Raw genomic sequence first — 12,580 nt, 5'->3', positions numbered from 1 at the left:
ACACATTGTGCTGAATAAGAGCCTATGGTACTCTCCTTAAATATCCTAGAAAGATACATGAAATGGACAAAGTTAATTTTCAAAAAATCCCAAATTTTGAACCTCAAATATATCTGATTTCAAAGATATCAGGTATTAGATCATGGATCTCAATTTACACAGACCTTCACAGCTGGTCATTAAGTCTACTGAAGGGAGAACAGGAAGTAGTAGTAATTGGTTTAAACATGAGCACAGAGACTCTAATAACTAAAAAGAACACTATATAGCAGAGAGGGTTTTTTTTTGTAAAATAGGTTTTAGAGATTATACAAATTTACTAAAAGCATATACTTAAAAGTACTTAAACCCAACATCTCCACCCCCCTGTCCCGCAAAACACACACACACTCCCGCAAAACACACACACACACACACACACACATACACACACACACACACAATCTTGCCAGTACAGAAACAGCTCAAGCATCACATCTCTGAAAGAACATGATACTGTCAAATCTTCCCAGGCAGACTGGGCTGGGCTGAGAACTCGGGGGGGGGGGGGGGGCTTCTTGGAATGGGGGCTGGCAAATCCCCTTTCTGCTGAAGGCACAGTGATCTGCAGCCACACCTGATCCCCTCTGACATAGAGGGGCCAAGCTCCACAATGGAACCTCATCAAACTACCAAGACACTAAACTGATTCAGATCTATAGCTCTTGGACTGTGCAACTGTGTATGTGATCATGCAACATCTCCAAATTTCAATGTACTGTCAGCCCAGTAGGATCACAGCAAATCTGACTGGAGAGATACACAGAAGACCACCAAGCTCAATGAGCCTAAACTATAAAACAGAAGGTGCAGCTAGCAGTAACCACCACAGGAGATCCTCAGACAATGACTTTAGTAACATCATTGAGAGATATAACAATTATCACAAATTACTTATTGTTCTAAGTTTTGATAATTCCATTTGCCCTTGTATTATAACATACAATATGAAGTAAACTTATTTGTGCTTGCAAGGGGTAGGCTGGGGTGGTGGGTGGGAAACTGGGTATGGTGATAGTAGGATTGGGATTAGAATATTTAATGGCTAAAACAACTGTATTAAGAATGACTTGGTAAATCATAGTGTTACAATAAAAAAAAAAGTACTAATCTGTTATAAAGGTGCTACAACATATAAACTCATATTCATAATAATTTAGATTTCAATAAAAATTAGTTTCCAGTGGCTATTACAAAGTCTTTTTAGCTTTATGAATGCTTTGCTTAAATCAGCAAGTAACAGGCAGTGGAGAGCATTTCATAATGCTTGACCAAATATCAAAGAGGAAAAAGTCTCATGCTGAAGGTTTTGATTAGCCTTAGGAGTGAAACTGTGCTTAAAGTAGTTTACTTATGGTTTAAGGTCTAAAGTTTATAAAAATCTTCAAAATATCAGTTACAAACTGAGAAGTACTAACCTCTGCCCAAGCTTTTAATACAGCTAAGATTTCCATGGTAGAAGCACTCTCATTATATATATAACTAAAAGCTTCTTTTCCAGCTTGTATTTTTGTTAATGATGAAACAAGCAACTGATGAACTCTTCGGAGATCATTAAGGTCACTTACAACTCCACTTGCTATCCAAGCACTGCAAACCTAGTTTCAAAATATAAATATATATATATATACATATCAGTAAAATATATAATTATATATATATAATTACAAATAGCTCTCTTGTGAGTTCTGCACAGTTTATGAACATCTCAGGTATTTAATCATCAAACTCATCTTGCTATCAATAGAAACTCACTGGGATCTTGCTATTAATGATAGCCAAAAATTAGCATTTCAAGACTGAAAAGACAGCTCAAAGTGCCAAAGTACATGCTTCACATGCAGAAGGCAGAGCCAGAAGTAAGCCCTAAGCACTGCCAGGTGTGGCCCAATCCTCCTCCTCTCTCCCCAAATAAAAGAAAGAAAAAGAGCATCTTGATAAATGGTTAAACAATTATAAACCCAGACACTTGGTACAAACTGGAGGACTGCTTCCCAGGAGAGGATCTTACTTCCTCAGCTTTAGCCCCGTTTACCTGACATGCTTTGGCTGTGACATCAGGGGGTGTCTCTGAAGAGAAGGCAGGTCTAAGTGCTGCTCCTACCTGGCAAGAATCAAGAGGCCATACCAAGAATCAGTAACACATAGCACAAGCCAAGCCACCACTCTAATTAATGCCATTTTAAGTTTATGTGGAATAGTTTATCACAAACCTCTGTTGTTTTTGCTTGTCCACACGTCTCCCTGTTTTAGATAACAACATCCAAGTTTCCTTTAGGGGAACCCTGTCTCTCTAACTCTAAGCCCATGTTGTCACTACGGCGCTGAGAGCAGCATCTGGCTTCCAAGGCCCACAGTGGGAAAAATCAAAGTTCTCCTTTAGACTATTGCTGGGAACACTGGGAAAGAAGCACATCTCCTCATAAGACACTCTTGAAAAGGGTGCTAGAAGAGCCATCTTGGAACAACTAGGAGAGCGTAAATAGAGAATAAAACCAGTGCCAAAGAGTGCAGCACTAATTAAGATTCCTGAAAACAACCTGCTTAAGTGAGGTGTGACTGTAATTAAGATTTCTCACATTTGCATTTTAAGGATAAGCAGATAAGAGCACTATCCCTAATTAATTGAATTACCACATTTTACTCTAACATGACAGTTTTAGGTAACTTTAATCTCTTCCTTTCTCTTTCTCCCTAGGCATACTCTGGCATTATCTGCTGACAAGACATGGTTGCAACTGCTCACTGCTGAGCAGCTCTGGTCCCCTAAACACTAGTCACCAGCAGCTGCCTCTGAATCATAATGAGAGGTTTGCTAGGGCATCACAGAATATGTAACATGACATACAAATTATTACCTTCCTTATTTTTCCTAGATTAATCAACATCCCAAATACTATGGGTTAAAAAAATTTACAGAACTTTTGTAAACTTGGCTTCCAAGTCTAGAAACAACAAACAAACAAACAAACAAGTAAGTTTTGAGGCCTTTAAGGAAGTTACCATGTTTCACCGCATTACCTTTGGAGGCATTATGCCACATTTTGGGGGGGGAGGGGGAGAAGAGAAAAAAAAAGGTGTGATGTGTTTCTGTATGTGTGTTGACTATGTGAGGTTTAAAAAAAAATTGTGCTAATACTACTGGGAATGGGGGAGAATAAGTCAGTGGTGTACTGATTATGCGGTGGTGATAATTAAGCGCTGAAATATGGTACATATGATATCCCATCCTAGAATAGTTTAGAGATAAAACATACAAGTGACTTAAGTGGAATATAAAGTAATGGTTTAATGTTAAGTATCTTATAAAAAATTTTACCACCAAACAGTTCTGTTCTCCACTTCACTGCCAAGAAGTGCTTACTTATGAAAATTATCCTTTGGAGTTATAAAAAATCCAAGACCTGGAGACACAGTAGACTGGGTAAGGTGTTCATCTTGCAAGCAGCCAACTCGAGTTGAGTCATGGCATCACATATAGTATCTTAACACCATCAAGTGTGGCCCCAAAACCATGGAAAAAATGTTTTAAGCATAAAATATCTGTATTATAAACTATTTACTTTTCTTAATATACTGCTTACCAATGCTGACTATATTGATCTTATGTTAGTAGATATATGTATTCATTTATGTATAAGACAATTCCCCGAACCCTATAATGTGTAAGGTGTTTTTTTTTTTTTTTTGCCAAGGGCCATTGGATATTTATAACATCATCTGTGGACTGTGGACTATCCATTAAAGGCAGATGAGCTGTGGCCAATGAGGCATTTTTGTCTGTCCCGTCCTGTACCAGAGAAGACCACAAGATTTCACAGGGATCACATCCAGGACCTCACATATACAGGGCATGAGCTCTTTGACTCAAGCCACATTCCTAGCCTTTAAATTTCTTTTTTTCTTTTTTTGGTTTTTGAGATACTGCGTTTTCAACCATAAGCAAGATATGCACTCCATTTTAGAGTTACAGCTCCACTTAGATTTACAGACATTTTATACGATGTTCAATAAAATTTTCTAATGAAGTGCTTACATTGGCTTGATACTGTTCCAAAATCACATGACCTGGAAACTCTGGTTCAGGAATACTTGCAAATCGCCGAATAACAACTAACAGTGTTTCAAGGCCAGAAAGACGAAGCTGGTCACTGTGATCCGTAGCAGCCATGAAAGCCATACGAATTAAGTCAGCAAGATGAAGCACCAAAAAGTCATCTACAAGATTACAACAATTGAGAAAAAGAATACACCAAGACTAAGATCTGTTAAGTGGCAATTTCTACTTTTCATTACTTTAAAACTAAAAACAGGGGCCTGAACAATAGTACAGCAGGTAGGTGCTTGTCTAGCATGCAGACAACGCAGGTTGATCTCCAGCATCCCATATGGTCCCCTGAGCACTGACAGGAGTAAATATTGAGTATAAAGTCAGGAGTAACTCCTGAGCATCACTGGGTGTGGCCCAAGAACAACAACAACAAAAGGAACCCTACAAAAGCTATAAACAAAATTAGCACACTTAAAAAAAATGCTAATGACAAATTTAATGAAAAGTTTTTTCCGACTTTTTGGTTTTTAGGCAACATCTAGCAGTCCTCAGGTTTACTCCTGGCTCTGCACTCGGGATCACTCGTGGTAGGGCTTGGGGAATCATATGAGATGCAAGAATCAAACCTGGGTGAATCACATGCAAAGCAAAAGCCTTACTCACTGAACCATTACTCTGGACCCCTCCCCCCATAAATCCTTATGAAAGTATATTAGACAGTGCTTTAGTAGACTTTGGTATTTCATGAATTAGGCAGTGATCTAAATATTCTCCTAATACCATGTTTAGGCTAAACAACTTAATGTTTAAAGACAATAGTATTATGTAGTTCTTTATAGATTTAATTATCTTGCATTCATATGTCTTGCCACATATACAAATGTTGGGTGTCATAAAAACATATTTTTAACTAAAAAAATATGTTCTTTTATTGCAACATATTAATAACTGAGATAAAAAACCAATTACTTAACAATGTTCCTATTAAAAATGTTCATGTACAACTAACCTTTGCTAACCATAACTTTATGTGGGATTACAGCATACATTAGAAAGCACCTATGGGGCTGGAGTGATAGCACAGTGGGTAGGGCATCTGCCTTGCACGAAGCTGACCTGGATTCGATTCCCAGTATCCCATATGGTCCCCGAGCACCACCAGGAGTAACTCCTGAGTGCAGAGCCAGGAGTAACCCCTGTGCAATGCTGGGTGTGATCGAAAATGCCAAAAATATATATATATATTAGAAAGCATCTATGATAAGCTAATTTTATACCTAACTGTATCTAGCACATAGCTCACCACAAATTAGAGCTAATAAATGCTTGAAAAATCCAATTCATACTCTAAGATAGGCAATAACAATATTTGCCCTTATAATTTGTTAAAGAATATTTTGCAGTCATTTTGATAAACACACATTGTGTTTCTGAATGCCCGTAAGTGAATTTTAAAATCAAACAATAAAGACAAATTTATATATGAAAAAAACAAAACAAAACTGAGGGCCAGAGCAGTAGTACAGTGGGTAGGGCGCTTGCCTTGCATGTGGCTGACCCGGGTTCGATCTCCGGCATCCCATACAGTCTCTTGAACACTGCCAGGAGTAATTCCTGAGTACAGAGCCAGTAGTAACCCCTGATCATCACAGGGTGTGGCCCCAAAATAAAACAAAACAGAACAAAAAGAAAACTGAATAAAAGGTCAAAATGGTTTTACAATCAAGTTTATCATATATTAATATAGGCTCAAATATTCAGATAATATCCATAAAGCAAAAATGAGCAAGAATTAAATATATTTTTATACTTTTGTACTTATTTCTAAGTCAGAAAAAAACCTGAGAACTGGGGCTGGAGTGATAGCACAGCAGGTAGGGCATTTGCCTTGCACGTGGCTGACCCGGGTTCTATTCCCAGCATCCCATATGGTTCCTGAGCACTGCCAGGAGTAATTCCTGAGTGCATGAGCCAGGAGTGACCCAAAAACCAAAAACAAAAACAAGAACAAAAACCAAAACCAAATAAAACCCCCGAGAACTAGCCAACGCACATGCACATTCTAGGAATATAACTATTCTCCATAAACTTAAGTTACTGGACATGTCTACTAAATGTAAGTGAATGACAATTTAAGAAACTTAATCATTAAAACTGTATCTGGGGCTGGGGAGACAGTTAAATAGGCTGAAGTACAGGTTTTGCATGCGGGAGGTCCTGGTTCAATTTCTGGCACCACATATGTTACTCCTTCCACTTTCCCACAATCATCAGGAGTGACCTCTAAGCACCATGGAAGTCAGAAGAAGGTTCTGAGCACTGATAGATGTGGCCTCCAAAAAAAAAAAAAAAACTAACAACAAAAAAAACCCACCAAACCAAAACTGTATTTAAACACTAACATTTCAAAAAATAATTATATATTTTATGGTTAAAATTTACATAAATACTATATAATTATGAATACTACGGTTAAAATTTATATAAGTACTCTGTAAGAATAAATACTATGTAAGTATAAGGTCAAATCTTATAACCAGTTTGAGAAAATGAAACGAGCTATTAAAGTTTTAAGATTAATATTAAAAACGAACAGCATTTCTACTTCACATATCATTTAGTGTTTTTGTTATAATGTCACTTACTTCTTGAATCCTTTTTTTTCATTTCTTGTGCTAAAGCAACATCAAAATGTGCACTGTTTGAGTTCTCACACTGGTTAATTATTCTACAGACACACTCAGCTGCAAACACTCTTGTTGCCCACCGGGGATTGGTGAAAGGATGAAATCTGTCATCATTTCTAGTGGTCAGAACTGAGGCATCATCACTTTTATATCCTTCCTCATCTTGCACAGTATCCACACAAGTCATAGATGTAAGATCTTATTACCAAGAGAATACACACAATTACAAAGAGAATATACACAATTACAAATAATTGAAAGATATGAAAGGAACACAATGTCCTTTTTATGAATAAGCATACAAATGATCTCAAATCCAGTCTAGCGTTATTGTTAAATATCTTTTACAAAATCAATGATCATATTCACTAACCACAGATAACAGCAGTATCTAAAGAATACTCTAAAGAGGGGTTCGAGTCCTTCACCCCTCTCGGAGAGCCCGGCAAGCTACTGAGAGTATCTTGCCCGCACGGCAGAGCCTGGTAAGCTCCCTGTGGCGCATTCGTTATGGCAAAAACAGTAACAACAAGTCTCACAATGGAGACGTTACTGGTGCCCGCTCGAGCAAATCGATGAGCAACGGGATGATCTAAAGTGATCATACAGTGATCTAAAGAAATGCTCTAAGCTGTTCCAGGTTAAAATAGTAAAGTGCTAATTAACACTTTCAGTGAAAAACCAAGTAAGATATTAGATATTGGGATATTATCAATCCCCCATATGTAGACAGAAGAAACACTCAATAAAGCTCAAAGATGTCTAGTTGGAAGTATAAAGTAGCATATTGGGAATGCTGATTTTTTTTTTTTTTGGCTTTTTTGGGGTCACACCCAGCAATGCACAGGGGTTACTTCTGGCTCTGCACTCAGGAATTACTTCTGGTGGTGCTAAGGGGACCATAAGGGATAGGATGCTGGGAATTGAACCCAGGTTGGCCGAGTGCAAGGCAAATGCCTTACTCAATGTCCTATTGATCCCGCCCCGGGCGAATGCTGTTCTACCATTTGTGATTTGAATGGATTTAAGATTTAAAAACCTACTAAAAACATCTCCAAGTACTTTTTTTAGAATAAACCCACTGCTGTCATGAGTTTAAAACTATCCTCAGAGGTGGAGCCACCAAGTAATGAATTATTTCCTTTTTTATATTAACTATTGTTAAAACCTGACTTAAAGTAGAATTACTGCTATAAAATAATTATTTTTCATATATAGTTAAAATATACACCTATTTCAACTGACCTACTGAAGAGAAGTGGTCAACTGAACCAGGGAGAGAACTCAAAATTTGGAACATTCGCCTGGCATGTGGAGACCCCAAATTTGATCCGTAGAACATCTTGTTTCCCGAACACTGTCAGGTATAAGCTCTGGGGCCCCAAACATTCCTGAGGTGACCCTGGTATCACCCAGCAATGCCAAGACTAAGAACTGAATCACATGGCCTGCACAACTGGGCTATGTATTGCTGAGAGTAGCCTCTGGGCCTCTTGAGCACTGCATGGAAAATCCCCCCCTCCCCAATGCCCCCAAATAGTTATGTACTCTGTAAGGTCTGGATCCATCTATATGTATCTTTGGACAAATTACTTAATCGTCCCAAGTCTTGTTTTCTCTTACAAAAAGTAATAATACTGGGCCCAAGGGTTAGTAGGTGGGTAAGGCAGTTGCTTTGCATGCAGCCCACTATGGGTTCAATCCCTGGCACCACATATGGTCCCCTGAGAACCTCTAGGAGTGATCCCTGAGCTCAGAGCCAGGAATAAACCCTGAAAACTTCTGGGGGTGGCTCAAAAACAACAAAAAAGGCAAAGCAGTAATTCAGCCTGTACAGGACAGTATGTGAAACAGATTCTTATTTTTCTTTCTTTAGCTCATTAATTTCTCTTACTACAAGAATATCCATTATTAAGATGACAATTTACTTTCTTCACTAACAATTTCTCACATTAGCAAAGACACTGAGAAAGACTGTCTTCTAACACTGAAACTAACACTAAGTGTAGAAAGGAAGTTTGTTCAAAATGTCTTTGGTCAGTTTTTCTATCACGTTGATTTGATCAATCCCTCAATTATTATATGCGCAAAACCAATAGACAAGTTAAACTCTACTTTTCAGTTCATTTTACATAGGAAAGTCATACAATACAAAAGAGGGGGAAAAAAGCTTAACTTCTGGGTTCACACTGCTTAAATTAAGTGAGTTCTTAGAAACTAGAACTAGAATTTTCATCTGAAGAAAACAATAAACAATTAAAATTAAAATATTCAAACAAAATTGGAAAATTGTTCGCATAACATTTTTACTTAATATTTTATTATTTATTATTTCATTGGACTGGAGTGATAGCACAGCAGGTAGGGTGTTTGCCTTGCACGCAGCTGGCTGGGTTCGATTCCTCTGTCCCTCACGAAGAACCAAGCAAGCTGCCGAGAGTATCCTGCCTGCATGGCTGAGCCTGACAAGCTACCCGTGGTGTATTCGATATGCCAGAAACAGTAACAAGTCTCACAATGGAGGTGTTACTGGTGCCTGCTCAAGCAAATCGATGAACAACAGGACGACAGTGCTAATTATTTCACTAATACTCACCAGCAGATGCAGCAAGTACATCTTTACAAAGTTTTAACCAAAAGGAGAGTTTATCCACTGCCATAGATGTAAGCATATGATTTAAAGTTTCTTTGATATCATGGCATAATCTCTGATCTGTCTCCTTGTCCAGTAAGGTCAATAATGCCCCTTCAAGGCCCACTTCTCTGATGTTAGCATCTGACAAGAAGAAAATCGATGATCTAAGTAACAGAAAACAAAACTGCCAGATGAGATACATAGACATTTGGTAGCTACTAAGATATGTGCTAATACATTTAAAGAACTAGTCCAAATAATATGTCTTAACCTACTTAAATTGTAAATTCACTGTTTGGGATTTTTCGTGATATTGCATATTTTAAAAAATATAATCTTGCTCAAGTTTTTGTTAGAATTATTGGAGATTGTACAGTGGATTCAATTCTCACTAATGCCCTCAGCATTACCAGGTGAGTCCTGGAGGTTCCTGAGCAAAGCTGCGTTTGGCTCCGGAGGTATCCAGCACTGCTGGGATGGTTGTGGTGATACCACTATGGCAATGAGGGTTGGAAACCACTCTGAACAAAAAATGAGTGCTGAAAGGAGGTAAAGTGATATGTATGATACTCCTTCATATGCAGTAACAGTACTGCATCCGCAATGCCTAAGAGAAGGGGGAAATATAGAGGAAAGAAAAGTACCACAGAGGCAGGTTGGGAGGAGGGCAGGGGGAAAATTAGGGGACACTGATGGTGGGAAATGAACACTGGTGAAGGGCTGGGTGTTGGAACATTGTGTTACTGAAAGTTAATCATGAATAACTTTGTAACTATGTATATCATGTGATTTGGTTAAAAAATTATTAATATGAGGGATCAGAGAGGTAGTATAGCAAGTTAGGGTGCTTTTGCCTGTTGCTGACCTGCATTCAACCCCTGTACTCCAAATGGCTTCCCGAACCCTGCCAGGAGTGATCTCTGAACAAAGAGCCTGTAATAAGCCCTGAGCATAGCCATTTGGCAAAAAGCAAACAAACAAAAACAGAAAACAAACAAACAAAAGAGAGAAAGAAATTGGGTAATATAAGAACTGGTCATACTCTTATTCCTCTGTCCCAAGAGAGCATTGCTAGCTCAGTAGAAGAATATTTTTATGAAGCCACAATAAAGTAAATATTATTGCACCAGGAAAAAAAAAACTGGTGATAGCTCAAATGGTTGGCAGCTAGTGAGTACACTGGAACCCAGGCATACACAACATGGCTCCTGAGCACCACTGTATGTAGCACTGTGATTATTTTATCCCTGAACTTAGTTTCTTTTAAGAAAAAATTTTTACATTTTTAAACATTTTGGGCCACACCTGACAGTACTCAGAGATCATTTTTTGTGGTGTTTGGGGGACCATAAGGGATGCTGGGGATCAAACCCAGGTTGGCCGAGTACAAGGCAAGCACCCTACCTGCTGTACAATTAATCTGGCCCCTTGAAGTTAATTTCAAATAAATAATCACAATTTAGCTTTCCTAGTCTGATACAAAGGCTCTATTATTTATTTATTTTTTGGTTTTTAGAAATGTTCAGTCGCTTGGCTCTGCACTCCTGGAACACTCAGGAGCCACTCCTGGCGATGCTTGGGAACCATACAGAATGCCAGGGAGCAAAGCTGAGTTAGCTGCTATACAACCACTCCAGTCCTAGCTTTAAGATTTACTGACATGAGATGAAAACACACACCCAAAATGATTGTACGTACTAAAGACAGTGTTTTTATATATCTATGTCTCTATCTATCTATCTATCTATCTATCTATCTATCTATCTATCTATCTATCTATCTATCTGTGTATCTATATATATATATACACATAATTTTTCACTTAAATTGGGTTTTTTTTTTGGGTCACACCCAGCGATGTTCAGGTGTTACTCCTGGGTCTGCACTCAGGAATTACTCCTGGTGATGCTTGAGTGACCATATGGGATGCTGGGAATCGAACTCAGGTCGGCCACATGCAAGGCAAACACCCTACCTGCTGTGTTATCGCTCCAGCCCCTCACTTAAATGGGTTTTGAACCACACCCAGCTGTACTCAGGGCTTACCCCTGGCTCTGTGCTTGGGGATCACTCTGGAGGTGTTTAGGGACTATATGCAGGCTGGGGAACAACCAAGGGTCAGATTTTGGAGGGGAGTCAAAATAAGGCATAATAGTGGGCTCTAATGAGTGGGCTTCTCTAGTGAGAAGCTACAGGAGGGAAGGCACTTGCCTTTCATATGACCAACCCATTTTGATCTGATCCCTGGCACCAAATATGGCCCCCTGAGCACAGAGCAATGAATATCCCACTGAGCATTGCTGAGTGTGGCCCATAATCTTCCTCCTAGTCAAAATTTAAAATACTTACTTAAAATTCCCAATATATATGTACATGTACATGTGTCTATGTTTTGGGGTAACAGCCAGTGGTGTCCTACGTGCAAAACTTGTACTCAGTTTTAGTTATGTCTCTGACCATAGAAGTATTTTTTAAGAAGAAATTTGTTGATTTGCATATGATCATAAAAGATCTTGAACAGTTAAAGCAATCATAAGTAATCTAACTTCAAACTATATCACAAAGAAACAGTAGTTAAAACTACATTGTATTAGAATAAAAATAAACACACAAATCAATGGATTAGAATTGGAAGACCATAAACAAACCTACACATTTATTGATAAATATATAAAAAAGATTTTAAGATCATAGAACGGAAAAGGTAATAATCTCAACAAATCGTGCGGAAAAACTAGACTGCCACATGTAGAAGGGAATGAAACCGCAGGGATTGGAGAAATAGCACAACAGGAAAGGCGCTTGCCTTGCACAGAGATGATCTGGGTTTGAACCCCAGCATTCCATTTGGTTCCCAGAGCCACCAAGAGTGATCCCTAAGTGCAGAGCCAGAGTAAGTCCTGAGTGCCTCTGGGTATGACCCAAAAGACAAAAAAAGAAGGCGGGGGGGGGGGGAAGGATGAAAATGGAATACACTCTAATTTGAGATTACCAAACTCATTTAGTTACCATTTTTTCTCTGAGAAGGTACCATTCCCTTCTCAGAGAAAAAATACACTCAGTGCCTCCTAGAATTCCACTTTCTTTAAGTGGACAGTCTTGTCCCTAAAGTGCGCCCAGGGTACTCCTGTCTATCCCGTGCCAACTATTCTAGTGCCTCTAAGGGTT

General features: G+C 38.6%; 1 protein-coding gene across 6 annotated transcripts in view; it reads right to left on the bottom strand.

Moving 5' to 3' along the window:
* The window catches only part of HEATR5A (HEAT repeat containing 5A), a 106,185-nt gene that overhangs the window by 19,231 nt on the left and 74,374 nt on the right, over nt 1-12,580 (bottom strand). For all 6 annotated transcript variants that reach the window (XM_055133064.1, XM_055133066.1, XM_055133065.1 and 3 more), the window contains 5 exons: nt 9,374-9,553; nt 6,736-6,975; nt 4,076-4,257; nt 2,075-2,143; nt 1,458-1,637 (listed from right to left, as the gene is read on the bottom strand). In XM_055133064.1, coding sequence (XP_054989039.1) covers nt 1,458-1,637; nt 2,075-2,143; nt 4,076-4,257; nt 6,736-6,975; nt 9,374-9,553 — 851 coding nt within the window. The remainder of the gene's footprint in view (nt 1-1,457; nt 1,638-2,074; nt 2,144-4,075; nt 4,258-6,735; nt 6,976-9,373; nt 9,554-12,580) is intronic.

The sequence above is a fragment of the Sorex araneus genome, chromosome 3 (assembly GCF_027595985.1).
Source record: "Sorex araneus isolate mSorAra2 chromosome 3, mSorAra2.pri, whole genome shotgun sequence".
In the NCBI taxonomy this organism is placed as follows: Eukaryota; Metazoa; Chordata; class Mammalia; order Eulipotyphla; family Soricidae; genus Sorex; species Sorex araneus.
Note: the sequence above shows the minus strand (reverse complement) of the source record. Positions and strands in the feature narration are given on the sequence as shown.